The sequence below is a fragment of the Mastacembelus armatus genome, chromosome 14 (assembly GCF_900324485.2).
Source record: "Mastacembelus armatus chromosome 14, fMasArm1.2, whole genome shotgun sequence".
Classification (NCBI taxonomy): domain Eukaryota; kingdom Metazoa; phylum Chordata; class Actinopteri; order Synbranchiformes; family Mastacembelidae; genus Mastacembelus; species Mastacembelus armatus.
Window position 1 is genome coordinate 22637621 of NC_046646.1, and position 19431 is coordinate 22657051.

At 42.2% G+C, this 19431-nt stretch overlaps 1 protein-coding gene across 5 annotated transcripts in view; it reads right to left on the minus strand.

Moving 5' to 3' along the window:
* Positions 1-19431, minus strand: part of larp1 (La ribonucleoprotein 1, translational regulator) — a 39833-nt gene that overhangs the window by 12326 nt on the left and 8076 nt on the right. For 4 of the 5 annotated variants that reach the window (XM_026327538.1, XM_026327537.1, XM_026327536.1 and 1 more), the window contains exons 2-6: positions 11108-11172; positions 10113-10178; positions 6229-6300; positions 3517-3664; positions 57-191 (exon numbers count right to left, since the gene is read on the minus strand). In XM_026327538.1, the coding sequence (XP_026183323.1) occupies positions 57-191; positions 3517-3664; positions 6229-6300; positions 10113-10178; positions 11108-11172 (486 nt within the window). The remainder of the gene's footprint in view (positions 1-56; positions 192-3516; positions 3665-6228; positions 6301-10112; positions 10179-11107; positions 11173-19431) is intronic. The other variant, XM_026327539.1, reaches the window with a different exon arrangement.

Sequence of the window (19431 nt, forward strand, 5' to 3'; positions counted from 1 at the left end):
CACACGCCGCCTCATTCTGGCGACGTCAGCTCTGCATGATGACACCACAGACTGACCTCTGAGGTCGTTCCTGGCGTTGGGAGGCAGGCGAGGGTTTTCGTTCTGCCTGCTGTTGTTCCGTGAGGCCGAGCGCTCTCTGGGACCCTCGGACTTCACCTCGATCATCAGGGGAACCCACTTCTGTTTGTTTCCTGTTTATAACAATGTATAGAGGCAGAAAGGAGTTGATTTATTTAATCTCTAATTCAGATTTAAAGTGATTGACTTTATAATGATCCTTTCAAACTACAGTTTGCAAGATTTTACTACAGAAAGAAAAAGGGTAGGTACGGAAAGTATTCAGACCCCTTTAAATGTTTCACTCTTTGTGTCATTGCAGCCATTTGCCAAAATCAAAAAAGTTCATGTTATTTCTCATTAATGTACACTCAGCACCCCATCTTGACAGAAAAAAACAGAAATGTAGAAATTTTTGCAAATTTATTAAAAAAGAAAAACTGAAATATCACATGGTCATAAGTATTCAGACCCTTTGCAGTGACACTCATATTTAACTCACATGCTGTCCATTTCTTCTGATCCTCCTTGAGATGGTTCTGCTCCTTCATTGGAGTCCAGCTGTGTTTAATTAAACTGATTGGACTTGATTAGGAAAGGCACACACCTGTCTATATAAGACCTTACAGCTCACAGTGCATGTCAGAGCAAATGAGAATCAAGAGGTCGAAGGAACTGCCCAAGGAGCTCAGAGACAGAATTGTGGCAAGGCACAGATCTGGCCAAGGTTACAAAAGAATTTCTGCAGCACTCAAGGTTCCTAAGAGCACAGTGGCCTCCATAATCCTCAAATGGAAAAAGTCTGGGACGACCAGAACTCTTCCTAGACCTGGCCGTCCAGCCAAACTGAGCAATCGTGGGAGAAGAGCCTTGGTGAGAGAGGTAAAGAAGAACCCAAAGATCACTGTGGCTGAGCTCCAGAGATGCAGTAGGGAGATGGGAGAAAGTTCCACAAAGTCAACTATCACTGCAGCCCTCCACCAGTCAGGCTTTATGGCAGAGTGGCCCGACGAAAGCCTCTCCTCAGTGCAAGACACATGAAAGCCTGCATAGAGTTTGCCAAAAACCACATGAAGGACTCCCAGACCATGAGGAATAAGATTCTCTGGTCTGATGAGACCAAGATTGAACTTTTTGGCATTAATTCTAAGCGGCATGTGTGGAGAAAACCAGGCACTGCTCATCACCTGCCCAATACAATCCCTACAGTGAAACATGGTGGTGGGAGCATCATGTTGTGGGGGTGTTTTTCAGCTGCAGGGACAGGACGACTGGTTGCAACTGAAGGAAAGATGAATGTGGCCAAGTACAGAGATATCCTGGAAGAAAACCTCTTCCAGAGTGCTCAGGACCTCAGACTGGGCCGAAGGTTCACCTTTCAACAGGACAATGACCCTAAGCACACAGCTAAAATAACAAAGGAGTGGCTTCGGAACAACTCTGTGACCGTTCTTGACTGGCCCAGCCAGAGCCCTGACCTAAACCCAATTGAGCATCTCTGGAGAGACCTGAAAATGGCTGTCCACCAACGTTCACCATCCAACCTGACAGAACTGGAGAGGATCTGCAAGGAAGAATGGCAGAGGATCCCCAAATCCAGGTGTGAAAAACTTGTTGCATCATTCCCAAGAAGACTCATGGCTGTACTAGCTCTAAAGGTGCTTCTACTCAATACTGAGCACAGGGTCTGAATACTTATGACCATGTGATATTTCAGTTTTTCTTTTTTAATAAATTTGCAAAAATTTCTACATTTCTGTTTTTTTCTGTCAAGATGGGGTGCTGAGTGTACATTAATGAGAAATAAAATGAACTTTTTTGATTTTGGCAAATGGCTGCAATGACACAAAGAGTAAAAAATTTAAAGGGGTCTGAATACTTTCCGTACCCACTGTGTGTGTGTGTGTATATATATATATATATATATATATATACACACACACACACACACACACACACACACACACACACACACCTTTTTAAAATTGGAATTGGCATCTCAGCCAGTAGAAAAACTTGGGTTTGTAAAGACTGTTTGCCAGAACGAATAAATTCTGGAAAAAATATAATCAAACCTTTCAAACCACTATAAAAGAAGGAAATGGGAGATATGGTCAGATTGTCCACTCTCCCCAGTTCACCTGCCAGGTGTCACCGTTTAAACTGGTGTTACAAGCATTTATTCACTGGACGTGGCAAACGTCAAACTTATGCAGCGTAACAGTAACAAGTCTTTTACTGGTGGAGTCAGATGCAGTACGTCTGCTGCCCAGCAGGGGGGATCAGAGGCCTCCTGTCTCCTGGCCGTGTTGTGTGGGTGTGTGGGTCAGTGTGCGCCTGATATCAAAGGCAAAGGAAGAGGAAAGAAGGAAATGACAGCCTGTAAAGTGACGTGGCCTTGCGTCTATGTGCTGACGGAGTAGGTTAGAGAAAGGGAGAACGTGAAGTGGAAAACGAAAGCAAGAAGAGAGGAATGTGGACCTACAGGTAACACTGAGTTACTGAGTGAAGCCATGATGTTTGAAATGCTGTATCAAGACAAGCTTAGTAAACGATCTGAGCCAGATCTGACAGAAGTAAATCTGACAACAATCAAGCAGCTGCCGACTCTTCGTGAAATCGTTCATGCTTCTGACCTGCCCAGAATGTGACACGAGTGTTAAAGCGATTCTTATTTCATTTGTTGTCGCTTCGATGCTGAGATCAGAGTTGTGAAACTTCTCTCCACAGATATTTTGTCAGAGAAGAGACATGAAGAGCTCATCACTTCTACAGCACGTCTGCAGGTTTAGACTCAGACAACATGTACAGTTGATGTAAAACAGGTGTTGGTGTAATTATCCCAAACGGCAGCAATGGAAAATAACTCAAGTACTGCATTAAGTACAACTCTGAGGTATAAATACTTTCTGTTTTGTGCTACTTCACTACATGTCAGAGTCAAACCTTGGACTTTTTCCTGCTCTACATTTATCTGATAACTTTAGTTCCTTTTCAGGATCAGATGGATCCAACAAAATACAGTCTGATCATCAGACTTTATTGATCCCAGCAAGTATATAAAGTACTTCAAATTATAACATCAGCTCCACCTTTACCAGCTCCAACATTAAAGTGATCAACACAATAATCATCAATAATTAGAATCCAATAATATCAGATACATTAATGTGAAATGGGCCATTCTGCACAACGAGTACTTTTACTTTGGATACTTCAAGTACATTTGGATGATGGTACTTTTGGACTTTTACTGCAGTAACATTTGGATGCAGGACTTTTATTGAGTACTTTGTCCTCCACTGCTAAATACCCTTAAAGTTTATATAACAACATATAGAAATCCACCCTCTGGGTTTAACATAAGACCTATGAACCTACTTGGATGCTAACATTAGCATGTGCTAATGTTTAGCTTGATATTTAGCATGCTAACATGGCTAGTGTGGTAGCAGTCACCTTTTTTCTTTGGCCCGTTCTTCTGGGAGTCGTCACCATTCTTCTCCTCTCCCGAGTCGTCCGACTTGGCCTTCAGGTTCTCCTTGCTCTCCTCATTGCTCTCCCTCTTCTCCTTCGACTCCTTCTTGGCTGTCGTCTTCTTGGGAGCCTGGACACGAAACAGGTTCAGGCAGAAACACGTTTAGGAACGAGAGAGATCAAGTGCATCAGGTCTGACCCAAAACTTTTCCTAAACATGAGAATTATAGGGAAAAACTTCTGGCTGGAATTAGTGGCACAAATACAAACCAAATATTTTTTGATTTAGCAACATGTAATCTGTTATTGAAACATGCTGCAGGTATATTTTTGGGGTTAAACATGCACAGGATTCCTGTCAGACAGTTGACTGTTCACTAACCCCCCCCCCCCCTTGAATCAGCAGACAACTTAAACGCCATGCTAATGATGTCAAGCCTCAGATTCGTCAGCATGCCAAAAAGGGGGCACGGGGCTCTGGCATCCAAAGAGCACGAAGGGTGGTGTCTCCACTTTCAGCCTCACAATGCCCCAAACTTTGCTGACCTTCTGCAGCTGGCATGTAGCTTTTAGCACAACATCATTTATATGTAGACAGTAAATGATATTTAAGATCCTTCACAGGGTTGATGTTTTAAAGCTCATCATTCAGGACTAGGACTAAATAATCAGGCAAATTCAGATATGACATGTTTTTAAAAACCACTAAGAATTTAAGTGGTAACTACTAGGACAATATTGTTGATGTAAACTGATGTGCAAGTGGTCAACTACTGGGTTTTTTTAGGAAAATTATAATTCCTACTAATATTCCAGATATTTTTTCTATATCAAACAGTTTATCCCTTTAGACTGACACTGAACTGACTTTGCATGTGGTTCAGAAGTTTTGCTCAGTCTCATTAAGCCCGACCGCAGCGGAGTAGCACGAGTACTACCCCCGTCCCCCAGCTGAGCCAAAGAGCAGTAACGGACACAGGGCAGTGCATCAATTGCCTTTGCTGGTTATCTTTGCTCACAGAGCTGATATCAGAGTTTATTCAAAGCATACAGAGTTCAGCCGCTCCTCTGTGCTCCAGCAGCTCAGCTATCAGCCACACACACATATCTGCACATATACGTGCGACACTCCTGATGGGTTTGCATAGAAGTCATGCAAAGCACCTCACACAGAGAATAACTAGAGCTTCGACACCTAATTGCATGCCCCAAACCGTTCTGTACACACACACACACACGCTCACACACTCCCCTGAACGTGCTCAGGTATCATTCTGCAAACTTACCTTATCACCCTGAACCCAAAGACCAACAGCAAACATGCTCTGCAGCTCTTAACACTGAGTCTCACCAAACAGCAGCAGTTACAAGTAAAGCTTGAAAAAGGCTGTATAAACATTTATTTGCATAAATGTTCATTATGGTTTTAGACAAAGCCACAACGCTCCTGATGTTTTAAAGTACACAAAGCCAAAAGAATAAAATGAAACAGAGCTTTAGTATTCTGTGGTCTAAATGTTTTTTTTACAGTGGTCAGTCATTTACATGTGTGTGCAAGTCTTCAAATATAAGACAGAATTTTAGCATCTTTACATCAGCAGCTTTAATCAAAAATAAGTATCTGCATGATCGTATTTTTCACGTCAGAGCTCTTCATACTTTCACCACAGAAGCATTAAGCTAATGTTTGAACCTCGATGATGCAGATCATTATTTTTAATTTGATGTCTGTGCTTCAGCGTGGTGGTGTCAGGACGACTGACCTCCTCAAAAACGTGTTTCCACCTTTAACAAATGTATTGATGGCTGCCTGAACCCATCAGCACCAGACCCTTTTTGTTTTTATTCACCGACACCAGCAAAACCCCCAGAAGTGAGCAGATGAATCAGCAAGTGGAGCAAATGAAAAGAGCAACACCCACTAGAGCTCAAAGGTTTCCACAAATATGTTAAAAATATACACAGAATTGTTGTTTCAGTTTGACCTCAAGAAGGATTGACAGTGAGAAGCAGTGCAAGCTGAAAGTCAGGGTGGGGCCGCACTTGTAGGTATCACCCTGCACCCCCCATACAAAACAAAAAAAAACAAAAAAAAAAAAGGACTCTCAACAATGAAAAATGTCAATTTCCCTATTTCACTAAAGAAGAAAATGTTATTAGTCCTGTGTCATACAAAGCTCAGGCACAGAACAGTGGTTATTATCACTCATGCTGCTTTTATTTTGAAAGTGAACTGTACTTCCAGTGTGATAATCCTGACCTTAACTGTGGAGCCAAGTTTGGCACCAGGTTTGTTTCAGAAAGTCTGATAAAACCTGCATCACTGGCTACCTTCAGTTTATATATTATATATATTCTCAAAACTGTGGATCGACAACTTGTGACACTGACATTTTATTATTGCAGAGAGTCACTTTATAAACCTTCAGGGTTTACAATGTGCAGCTCCATCCTGACTTCATTCACCTTTGTGTTCTAAGTCATGGCAATAAATTTCATTGAAGATAATGAAGGTGACCGCATGCTTTTAAACTTTCATAGTACATTAACATGACACACATTTGTCAATGTGGTTTTTTTTTTTTTTTTTTGCCTGGAGAGTGAGTGGAAAAATATGTGGTCGTCTTCATTATTTTGGTAAGAGAGTGACAGCAGGTACGCAGGCAGGTTTCATGGGCTGCAGGTGAAACTTACAGTGAATCTCCATGAGTCTCTGACCTGCCTGTCAGTCGGCGGGCAGGGCACGGTCCGTGCCACTGCCTCGATCTGAACAGAGGGAGGGAAGAGCAGTTTAGAGGAGACAATGAGGTGGATACGCACACACACATTCATACTGGATGTAGACAATACACAGCATGCTCTACTGCTAAACAGAAAATGGAGTGGGAGTCTTAAACCCGAACGTTTGGGGACTTTTGCAGGCACCAAAAGTGACCTGACTGAGTCGACAGCGAATCCTTCCAAACCCCTGCAGTTAGAGGAAACTGAATTATTGCCTCTTTAACAGCTCTTCTGTGTCGTGTTGCTCTGCTCAAACAGCGTGAAGGCATTACACTTCTCCTTGCCATCAAAAACAATGAAAATGCCAAGTGAATGCTGCTCAAGCTGTGGATAATAAGAAGCATCTGCTGCGTCTACAGTTTACTGAGCTGCCTCTGGGTTTTATAAAGTGCTTCCAATATCATCTGAATGGCTGAACGGCTAATGCTGTGTCATTACATCGAAATGGGCGTACGCTGTGTTTTTAGTTTATAGCTTTGACACAGATGGGGGGGGGGGGGGGGGGGGGTGATTTGTTTTCTTAAGAAAGGACAGATAAGGTTACAGTGACAACCATTAGAGCAGACTACTGTGTGCAAAGCTCAGGTGTGAGCGGAGGGGCGTGTTTTCTCAATGAATGAAGTCAGACGGTAGAACGTCTGGGAACGCGCAGACGGTCGGATGCCGATTCTTTCCTCCCACCCCATCAGAAAGCCACTGGTGATCACTTTCATACACTACGCTGAAACTATTTTAACTCTGGACACAAACAAACTGGGGTGATAACGGACAAATGTTTCACAACACATAAGAGGCCATCACGCACCACACACTGTTGACTGAGCGCAGCCACGTGAGGATCATTATAAAAGTACAATCTGGCGAACATGTGGCTTTGCTCTCTTCAAAACGCCTCCGTTAAATACCTGTCTGCTCGTTTCCAGGCGGAGAAATAACTCGATTGTAAAACTGCAGAAGAATAAGTTTAAATTTCAAACTTTATCTTAATCTCAATCAATTTTGCTCGTGCTGCTTCAAAAGACTCGTCACTCAATCGTGACACTGAAATGTACTTTTTGCTTAGTAAGGACGGGGGGGAAATAAAATGTTTTCTGAGAAATTTTGAAAAATATACTTGAACTGTGAAGTTTTAATATGCAAACAACTAAAGGAGAAAAACCACAAATGCAAATTCACAATAGTTACACAATCGCTGAGTCAGATCAATGTACTATCAATGAAATTTTAAAGCATTTCATTGTGTGAAATCTCCAGTTTAATTTTAGACACTGGAATCAAAACCAAACCTTATCAAATTTCAGTGTCTATTTTGCAGCGTGCAGAATCTGTGGACTTCGGTGACAGCTTTAAATGTTACGTGATGGAGCGTGAACTCCAGCCCCCCCTAAGAATAGCAGCAGCACAGATCCAGAGGTGCTTTACTGAGGGGGATCCCTAAAAGGACATCCCTTCCCAGGGCTCAGTCACCATCTCTCCACCCCTCCCGCCCTCGTCTTCGGCGACTGCACCCGTCGGCTATTCCTGGCTCTGGTGATGTGACCCACATTTCCCTGCTCGGGGACACGTAGTCTCCGTCATGTTCACCCAGACCTGGCTGCCTAAAATAGGGGCGGTATCCGGGGGTCACTCTCCCAGTGACACACTGTCCACAGGTCAGAAATAGAAAACGCCTCTGAGAGGGGGGGGGGATTGACTACTGCTGCTGTGGTAAGTGGACACAAATTAGATGCATCCCCCGCCGGACCAACAGCTGTAGGGTGAGCAGATAAGTACGGAGGGCGGGGGGGTCCATATGTTGGATGTATGGTTAAGGGGCAGGGACACACTGAGCTGACAGCAAAGACCTGGCAGCAAATGTTGCGTCACTGAGCGTCTCTGGCATCCGGACCAAAAAGTGTCCCTTGAACACACCACACAGACTCCATGGACACCTAGCTGAGTCAGTGAGGACTGGAGCAGGGCTTGGAAGCAACTGGATTAAGCGTTCATGAGTAAAACCACTTCTGATTTCGCCTTTTCCCCTTTTAAAGGAACAGTTCAACACGTATTTGCTTTTTTTTTTGCCAATATATAGTTGACAAGATACATAAAAAAAAAAAAAAACACACTGAGGTGCTAGAAGAAAGTAATGAGGGGATTTTCCTAGAGCCAGGTTAGAGGTTTTCACTATTGATGCTAACCACTTTTCTGCTTCAGCAACATTTTTACTGCACAGACGTTTGTGTTATCAATCACCTGATCGAGTTATTTATGAAGAAGGTGAATAAGCATATTTCACAACACGCAGATATGTCCTTTAAGGTTTCTCAATATCTGAATCGAGAATGAACAGCAAGTTCGAGAACTACAGGGAACCTGGTTTTCAAATAAAACCGATGCTAATGAGTATTTGATGCAATAAAATCGTGGCTCTCCACAGGACATTAATCACTCGTCTATCTACAAAATCAGTTTCTTATAATCCAACAAACTCAAACAGCTTCATCTGCCAGTGCAAAACTCAAATATATTCATGTTTAAACCAGAGCAATCCACAAACCTGCAAAGCTGGAACCAGCAAACATTTGGCATTTCTGCATCATAAACTTGGTGACAATGATTTGATTTTTAATATGTTTAAGTTTTCTGTGTGTGTGTTTACCCAGAGAGTTTCATTTATTCAACAACATCATTGGATAGTTTAGCCAGTGTCTGTCGACGTTACGTGACAGCTGTGGTGTTTGCCAATACACCTGAGTAAGCTCGAGGAGGCCAGATACATAAAACATGAGTTTATCCGTATTCAAGATCCAGCATGTGTAGATTCTTTTTCCAAATGATTAATTTCTCTTTGTGTGGCTCCTAAAAAGATTTCAGGGCTGCGACGGGAACATTTTGCCTCCATTTTGTCTCCAGTGTTGACGAGGTCTGGCCACAGCGGTGAGCCTGCACTAACCCTGACACTTAAAAAAAGCAACACAATCTTGAGGACACACAGTCTGGCCAGCAGGAGCAGACTGCTCTGTCGGGACGTGCCGTTTAGCTGCTGTGTAATTACGGCCACAACCACTAAAATACCTATTGTAGAAAACTACACACAACCAGGACAGCGCAGTGCAGAAACACGAGCTCTGATTGGCTGCTCAATGATAAGCTGTGACTAAAATGCTCTTTTTTTAAAATCAACTCTGCTCTCAATCTTTTAAAAATGATAATAACCTGGAAAACAGTTTGCATCTAGAATTTAAACCTAATTCTATTTAAAAGCACTAAAGGTATACAACCAACGCTGTCACACAAACATCGACAAGTATCACGATATTTGATTTTATTGGATTTTGTCGTCGCCCCCCCGGCTCTAATTCAGCATCCAGTCTCCAGCCGACACAGGAGGGACTGTGGTTCTCTCATGACTTTGGTCTCATGACTTTGACCCTGGTCCTCACTGCATCACACTTAGAATAATCTACAAGATAAAATACTAATGACAGTAACAACACCGAAAACCCTAAAGGTTTCAACCTCACTGGTAATTAAAACAGTAAAACAGATTTACTCCTGGTAGTGTTTAAAGACAATACACTAAAAGACAGAACACAACTCTGATATTTAAGTAGAGGTGGAATAAAATGTTTATAGAGCTGCATTATCCAGATTCACTACAGCCTGTCGCACATGCACAGAGATCACGATTCCACTGAAGCAATCCTGCAACAGTCCTAGTCCCTCACTGAGTTTTGGACATGAGACACCACCCTCTCCTCATCCGTGTGTCCTCTGCACCATCCACGAACCACAGACAAGCAAACGCCACCTACCTGCATGTCCTTGGTTGCGATCTCCCCAGGGGTCGGCCAGCTGTTGGTGTCGCCAAAGTCCCCAACCTGAGCAAGGAACGAAAACAAAGCTCAGTGAATCCAGAGAAAAGTGGGAGAGACGCCGTCAAACCTGAGGATTTTTTTTTTTAGCACTTCAGTCGAGGTAAGAACACAGAAGAGACAGACAAAATGTGCAAATTAACAAAAGAGTTTAAAGAAAAAGAGGAAAGTCGGTTAGTGTTTAATTATCTGTTGTGCCATGTGCTAAAAAAACCCAAATATCTGATAAAACTATGAAATTTAAATATTAAAATATTCTGCACGACAGTTTGGGGGAAACCTTTAATTTCACATCAAACACAATTGAATTCTGCATCTGTATTTATATGTGAGCGTGTCTGCACAGGCAGGGCCAAGGTGTGGTTAGCAGCCCTGGAGTACTGCAGCAGAGAGACTCCCATCAAAGCTGGGAAACTGTGAATGAAGCTCAGCAGGAAGTCGCATCTGCAATCCAGGAGGTGTGATGGGAGGTTACTACACAAAGCCTCAGGCCGTCCGACTGCACAGAGCTGCCTAAAGGAGGCGTTCTGTTTGAATTAGCCCGAGTTTACGGCCTATTATTACATCACATAAAGGTTACTAATCATAGGAGTGTGGTGTAATGACCTGCCTACGAACATCACTGGTTTTAACACGTCATTTCTCATTTGATTAATAAAGTTCATCTCATCTCTCTCATTTTACAGTCGCAGCTGGTAGTAAACTGTTATAAAAGGTGGAAGCTAATTATTTATATTATCTTCCCCTTTTTAGTCTGATTGATGGTTATTGATTAAAAGCTGAAGGTTTGGTATTTCTGCACAACTACTGAAACAGATCAATTAAATTTAACTAACTGATTAATCTGTGCTGGACAGTTCGACCCATTACAAAACATATTATTTTGTGTAATGCGTTTTGTGTGTTGGATCTTTGTAACACGTGAAGCCGTGTACCTTTCCTCCACGTCTGGCTTTGGGTGGGTTCCCTGCTTTAACCACCTTGGTGGGTCCGGTCAGCTCTGTGGAGACATATAAAGATGGACGACGTTACAACAGGCTCTTCATGCACAAACACAGACCAAGAAAGCAGGAAAACAACAGATTCTGGTTTTAAATTATTTGGATTATTGTCAAAAACAAAAGTTGTGCAGACACCAAAAAAAACAAAAAAAAAAAAAAAAAAACAATCAAACCAAGCAGAACCTGTTTCTCTCTCTCGTTTTTACCCACATTTATAAATGCTCTTGTTTTTGTTTATTATTTATTTGCCTGTTTTCTATGTTTGTATTAACTTTCTTGTCTTATCTACCTGTGGCAGGCGGCCTTTCCCCAGGTCTGTTCTGATTAATATGCAGCTGTGGCATCATTTTCAGATAAACTAAACAAACCGTGCCATAATTTTCCTGCAGTAACAGCAAACACTAATCTCAAAAACCCAAAACGCAGCACAAGAAAACCACCAGAATACAAGATCACGACCGGAGCCTATTGAGTCAACATGGAGATAGAGCAGTCATCCAGAGGAAGTTAACAGGCTGGTCGAAGGAAAAATGTTTTCATGAAAGTGAGAAACACGTTGGAGGAGCTGGAAACAGCAGAAAACTAACTGCTGACTCAAATACCAAATGGGTTTTTTCCTGCAAGTGTGTCCCTGAAAACAGCCATCCTGGTGAAAACAAACAGTCCTGGTCATGACTGCTCATAAAAACACTCCAGGTTCAATTAACCATGGCCTCAAGTCAGAAAGACCAGGTGTCTGTGGCTCCAGTGTCACCACACTCGACACCCAGCAGCGAAAGCGGTTCACGGGGACTTTGTCGAGCCGTTTACACCAAACAGTAAATCTCAGTAAGCTCCTTAAGGAGCATCACGCCGAGGGGCAGAGCCAGAAACAGAAAGAGAGATGGGGATAAAATCCTCAGGCAGAATACGGCACCATCAACACACACACGCAGCAGCAGCAGGGTTTCATTACAGACGTTCACACGTCTGCACTTTAGTGCAAAACATGATAAAACAAGAGAATAAAGAAGATATTCAGTTTACTACTGAGTTAGGAAAGAAAAAGCATCAAATCCTCTTATTTGAGAAGCTTAACCAGGTCCCATGTGACAGTTCTGCTCAAAAACGATCAAAATGATCACTTCAATGATGCTGATTAGTTGATCAATAGAAAATCCATCAATGAATGCTTTCAGCTCTGTTCATCTGCTGGTTGCAGATTTTCCAACGTGAAGACTTTGTGTCACAGTAAATTAGAAATATTCGGGTTCTGGACTGCAGACCCTGATTAATTGATAAACGAATCAATACAGAAAATAATCGTTAGTTTCTGCTCCACAACGAATCAGACAGACTAAGGTTCAGCTCAGAGGTCAAACTGATCACAAACATCCAAAACATGAGAGCATGACACAATATGTGACGCATAGGTTTAACATCCACAACATGCAACTAAATCCACTGCGAACAGTCCGTTTTTCTTATAAAGTGCCTTTAAACGCCACTCAAGGATGCTTTAGAGAGATAAACATTATCCAGAATAAACAGGATAAAGCTGAGCCTCAAGATAAATGACTAAATTAATTTTGCTATGACATTAAAAAGAGTCAGAGGTGAAGTTAAACACTAAAACCTGACAGTGCACAACATGCTAACACAACACACGGCTCACAGCTAAAGACTCCCAGACACAGAGCGACGCTCATCCAGAACTCCACCCAGCAGGTAACAACAGGTAACGAAAATACAGGTGAATTGGTTTGCAGCACATGTACCAGGCAGGTCTTTCATATTGTCTTTTCTATTGTTTTCTTTCATTAAAAGAAGCTAAAAGAAAGATCTTGTGTGTGTTTTTCTTATTTGGACAGGGATTTGTGCCAAAATGTGGGAATATACAAGGTTTAACATTACAATATAAATTGGAAATTCTGCAGAGTAACACAAAAGTAATTGAAGTAATGCAATATGGCCCATCATGCTGTAAAACCTGCAGCACAGACAGAAGCACATCAGGTCCAAATCTCACTTTCAGGAATCAGCGACTAGAATTAAAAGCTTAGATCCAATTTGGAGCCAGTTCTCGACACCAAATGTGTATTCTCCTGCCCCCTTTGTGTCCAAGAAAATGGACCTGGATCATGCACTGACTTCACCTTGGATCATTTTTGACTTTATTAAAGTTGTAACTCGTGAATTTGAGAACTGGGTGAAACAGAGACAAACAGCTTCCTGATGCTTCAGATTTGACCTTTGCCTCATTCTGTTTGCTAAACCGTGTCACTGTCATGTGTAGTTAACAGAAGCTCTGTGGGCAGAGAGACTTTTGCCCTAACAAAACTTCTGGGAAGCTCATTTTCTGTTGAACAGTGCACAGCAACAAAGAGATCAAATCCAACAACAATCCTGCAACCTGAGCCCACCCCAGGCCGAGGGTGTGGTGTCCTTCATTATTACAACACGCTGTGTGCAACATCCATTCAGATAATACAACAATGATCACCTACATTCCTCCTGCGGCATTTACCTTTAACTGTGACTCGCTAGCGAAGAAGAAGAAGTAAACTGTGAGTTGGTCTCATGTTTGTCCTCAGAGGATCAAACAGAGGTGACATTGATTGTGAATGTGAGATAAACACTATTAAGGCTAAAAGGCTGATAAATATTCACATTTAAAACCTTCCTATAGTCATTTTTAAATCAGCCATCAAGTGCAACAAGCACTATTTCCTCTCAAAATGTACTAAATGTTCTCTGAACTCCAGCTGCTTCACGTTGGTTTAAAGGTTAACCAGCGACATTGAACGCATCGGCTGACCACTCACATTAAATGATAAAGTCTGTTCCTGCTGCCGATCGTTGCATTTAATGTCTGTACTTAATGTCTGTACTTCAGACATGCAGGATATATTCATGTTTTGGCCTCAGAGTGCAAGACTTTAGGAAACCTGCCAATGTCAAGGCAGACCTGATGGTTTTCCACCTGCTGTAAATATTGATTATATGACACATTGAAATAACAGCTGGAAGCTACTGTATGTGTGTGTTTCAGGAGGTCCTGTCTCAAGAACATTAAGCCTATAAAGTTTGACGGGACGTCTGACTGGATCTTCTAAAGGCCCCACCCAGTCCCTGTTCAGCCCCAAAAATCAGACTGAAGAGTTCACACTGGTTTCAATGCTGCAACACTACTCTGTCAGTAATTACACTCCCACAGAGCCTGATATCCCACTGATAATACTGAGAATAACAGCATCATGTGACCACCTCAGCAGGAACAGACTGGGAACATCAGGTGTTGGGACAAGTTTCTGGGAGGGACAGAAACATGGTGGCACCAAAACCGACTAACACGACATTTTGGTTGGAGACGTTCAAAATATTTAACGACTTGATGGTCAAAGAAGATGAACGAATCCAGAACCATCAACCCAATCAATCAATCAAACGTCTCCTATTCTTTAACTTTTTAAAGCGTCTACATTTAATGTGACATTAGAGCTTCTTAAAAACCTGCTGTTTCAACTCAACGTCCCACTGGTCTTAATCTCTGCTGACATGACGTCAACGACTTCTCAAGCTGAAGCTGCAGCCTGTCGCTCTGCATCAACTGAGAAGTTCATTTTCTGACGATGAAATGTTTCTCTGGGGTTTTACGAGCTTTAGCTGACCTGAACTCGCAGACTAACACCAGAGGTTTCTAGTTTCCAAATATCCATGTGACTTTCACCTGCCAGACTGATACACACCACCTGGATATTTGTCCACAACTGAAACCTGCTGGAACTGAAAACACCAACTTCACACATCAGGTCTGTTAATTCAAGGAATCAGGAGTGAATTCCTCAAGCGTTTATCCCCTCTTATCTGCTTAGACCAAACACAGAGCGTGAACAACAGAAATCTTTCAGAAACGTCACTCTGCTGCTTAAAGGCCACGTTCAACAGGCCAAGACACAAACCAGATTTACAGTGTGACCAGAAACGGCTCAACTTTCTCATCAGCTTCACTTTTTTTCCTCTAAAGTTATTTTCGAACGCCTAATCACAGGACAAATAGCGAAACACATTTTTACTTTCAGCCTCGTCATCATTGCAGGAGGTGTGACAGGCTCCGAAACAGCCTCACAGAAACTGCCAAGGGGGACGGGACAATATTGATTCTACAAAAAGTCTTTTTTTCATTTGCTGTATTTGTTTAAAGACTCAAAATCTCTGTTTGTCTTCCTGTAACACGTCTAACATCTCATTACGTGTTTAGCAGCTAAACTGATACTGCGGTCCAGACTGGAATATCTCAGAAACTACTGGAGTTGGCTCACAGGGCTGCTCAGTGCTCCCTGCACCATCAGATGAGGCCCCCCAGGGCCAGGACGCCTGCCAGACTATAAGCTGCTGCTCCTCGGGCAGTCGGCAGTGAACTTAGCAGACACTCTCCCTGAAGGAAGTGGCTTTCCTCTTTTTTAAAACAATGATTTATTCCAGTTTTACTTCTGGGTGCAGTAATTATCCCCAGAGCTTTTTATTATGATTTAGAAATCCACTAGACATTCTGTAGATTCAGAGAAAGTACTACTCCAAAGTGCTGGTATAATTTACTACCCTAGCGGCCATTAAATACAACCACAAAATACTGAGGTCACGACTGGTCAAACCCACATTTTCAGACTGTGTGACCTGTGTAACATTAACTCAGCCTGCAAACAGGCCCAGACCACTTTTATCATCTGTATTATAGAGACGTACTGCTATAAAAAAAAAAAAAACAAGCTGATGAGTCAAATGTTTTCCACATTTTTAACCACAATCATGCAAACCTGCAAACACAAATGGCCAGAAACAGCTGATCCTCAATATTTTGTAACCATTTCAAATTTCACAGTTAGACATCTGTGAGCGACACCTCAAAGCAAATGGCTTTTTAGTCTCTTTACCAGTGTAATTCACCTGATTTTTGCAACGCATCAAAAAAAAAAAAAAAAAAATACAAATAAAAACAGCTCTCGATTAACTTTTAGCTGCTGATCTTGTTTGTGCAAATTTTGAGAAATTATTTATATGAACCTGAGAACAGTCCGACTCCACAGGTACGTTAGGGTTGTGTGTTCAGCTGCACACAAGCACCGATAAGACTGTTATAACTTTCTAAAACTCAAGGTCAAGCCTGTTTGTCACAGACACATGTAGATACTGACCAAAGGGCTCCAATTTACTCCCAAGCTGCATCAGCAAATAAACAAATAGAACAGGAACCAACAAGGAGGAGAAGATCTGCAAGACCAGCCAGACAAACGTCATAAACTTTAAAACACAGCTGCATTGCACAAATGTCCCTGTATCAATGGGGCTTTTAGAAAAAGGACAAAAATACACGTGATCTCTCTCCTCCCACATGGGACTTTGTCAATCACTGGACAAATGTGATTGACATGTGATCTGTGACCACAACATCATCACTTGTGAATAAGCAAAAAACAAACGGTTGAACCGAGATGGATCAGCTGTACCTGATGCACGAGAACACACAAATACTGCAGCACCCACATCAGAGCAACTTCTAACCAGCTATTGTTTCACCACTTCATACAAAATCAATCTGTCAGTCTCCTCTTGCTGATGAGTATTTACCAGACGGGTGCAGACTTTCTGAACTTTGACATATTAGGAAACACACTTTGCATTCTTACAGGGAGGAGACATCCCACTTCTATGTGTGCCCAGTAAGAGAGCCAAGAGCAGGAGGTGTTCATCCTAATTTAGCAAAAGACTGGAAGAAAGAGCAATCCAATTTATATAATGTAATTAACGAGCTCAACAACAGGCAGGAGAATCACACAAAGCTGCAATAACAGGTGTGATTTGGCCCAATCAGGGTGAAACTGTCATTTCAATCCTGACATGAATGTAAAGAAGGACAATCCCCAAAATGACCCGAATCCTTTTTTAATCACAGCCAAGATTATCACATATAAAAACATCATGTTAAACATATGAAAACTGTATTTAAATTAATAACAGCATGATCACTAAGCTGTAAAACCAGATCAGCTTGTGGGTTCCTCTCTGCGAATCTCCTTTCACACATGGGTGGTCGTGTGTTCAGTTTCTAAAATTAGAAAAATATTTACAGCCACTTTGTCTTTCTGCTTACACAAGGTTAAAATTTTTTATGCTGCGTTAAAACAGTAAAGAACTGTGACCTGTGTATTTCCCCACAAACACAAATGAGGTTTTGGTGTCGGGTTAGAGCTGGTTCAACTGGCAACCCGCCTTAAAACCAGTTTGCTTTTCTACAGGCTACCGACCCACGTCTTTATGTCAGTTTACATCTGTACTGCACTTGGACTACAAAAAGAAAAAAAGTAGAAAATCCATTTTTAGTTGAACTCAATATCAATTCTTAAAATTATAAAAGTCAATAAGTGAATCTTTAGTTTTTATCAATTATTGCGTTTCAATTTGCGTTAAATGTGGCGTAATTCTCCTCCAGTCCTGCCGACATCACAAACCGCGATCAGTCTGACAGTGAACCTGTTAAAGTGCAGTTTTCCTCTGGAAAGATGTCCGCACCTATAGCAGCGTTGAGACCGACAGCTGCAAAAACACGATTAAAGTAGTGGAATCACAATATTTGATACCGACACAGGATGAGGTGGTAACGCAGATGTTTAACGACGTGGTGTAACCTCAAGACGGTCGAGCTATTTTCCATTATAAAGATAAACGTGGGTTTTTAAATCTAAGAGCTGTTTTCATTTTTTATGTAATAAAGGCGTTTAACAGTTAATCTGCTTTGGTAGAAAAGGGAGAGTACAGACTCATGATTGTATGTAAACCATGTTAGATGCCACAACACAGCACAGCGGTTTGTAATACTCAGGATTTCACAGTGGGAACTTCAGGTAAAAAAAAAAATAGCAATCTTCCTTTAACTTGTTTCCTTAATCATCAGTTTGCCAAACACACATCAGTGTTTCAGAGCCTCTTCCTCTCTTTGTTCCCTTCTTCTTTCTCCACAGCACGTAAGAGACAGTTGTTGTGAACGTCTGACTGCCAGAGGCCACCATTAACATCAGCCACCACCAAACCCCACAGTTCACATTAACCGTTATCTCCAGTACTTAGTTCAATTCATTCACTCCACATGTGATCGCTGTGCACATTCAAAACGGCTCATTGCTTTATTTATATGTAGATTCAAACAAAACCACAACTGCAATTTGTGCAACGTGCATAAGCCCAACTTTGCATGTCCTGTTTATTATTGTCTCTAACTTCACTGGCCCAACACCCGTGGGTGTTCCTATGCAGCATGCACCGGAGACAGTACCTGCTGCAAAGCCTGCAGGGAACCGCTGGTGAAACCTAAGAATAAATCTTGAGCCACGTCAGCCCTGCAGTTTTAGATAAACACAGTGGTAGTGGTGGGAAACGGGCCCAGTCCTCAGCCAGACGCTGGGACTTTCTGCCATGTGCTGCAACATCATTGTGAAGTTGTGTTTAAAAGAATAACTCATTTATATAAAGTGTTGTATTCTGGGATTTCCCCAGTTCAACAGGGGAAAACAGCAGCACCATGACATCTTCCTCATAGGAGAAAACCTGTGAACATGCATTTTATTGCTAAACACCTCTCAGTTTCTCTTTGCAAGAAAAAACATGACAAACATTCCCATGACTTGTTTAAAATTTCCCAAAACAGCCAGGATGTCTCGTTTCGTCTCGTCACAGAAAAGGCAGCAACAGGATGAGATCAGCTTAAAAACCACCTTCTGAAAACGTCCAGTCACTTCTCACAGACAAAATCTCAAGTAACATTTAATTGTGAAACTTAATCCACAGCATTATCTCCTAGCTGCTCATGCACCGACGCTCTGACATGCACAGCACAGCGGAGTGACGACAGAGGAGGGAAGCCCGTCTGCAACAACCAAATATGGAGGAAACGGCAGTCAGAGCGCACGCCGGCAAGCCAACCCGCCTCCCTGCTACACACACTCCCATTGAACACTCTCCCATAGAGTCACATGACCACTGCGGTGACATCACCTCTTGCAGAGTAAAAGGCTCAGACAGCAAAAGGCCGGGAGGCGTCTCCCTGCAAACACAGTAGGCCGAGGTCATGTAACAGGAGACACACTGGGCTTAACAAACCTCACCTGAGATCACAGGCTCTAACCGGTTAACTCTGCATCCACAGTCTTGGATGAAGCCTCAAATCTGGCCCTGGATGTTTTCTGGCATTTTTGCATTCGGCTGTTTTTGATTAAAATCCCTCT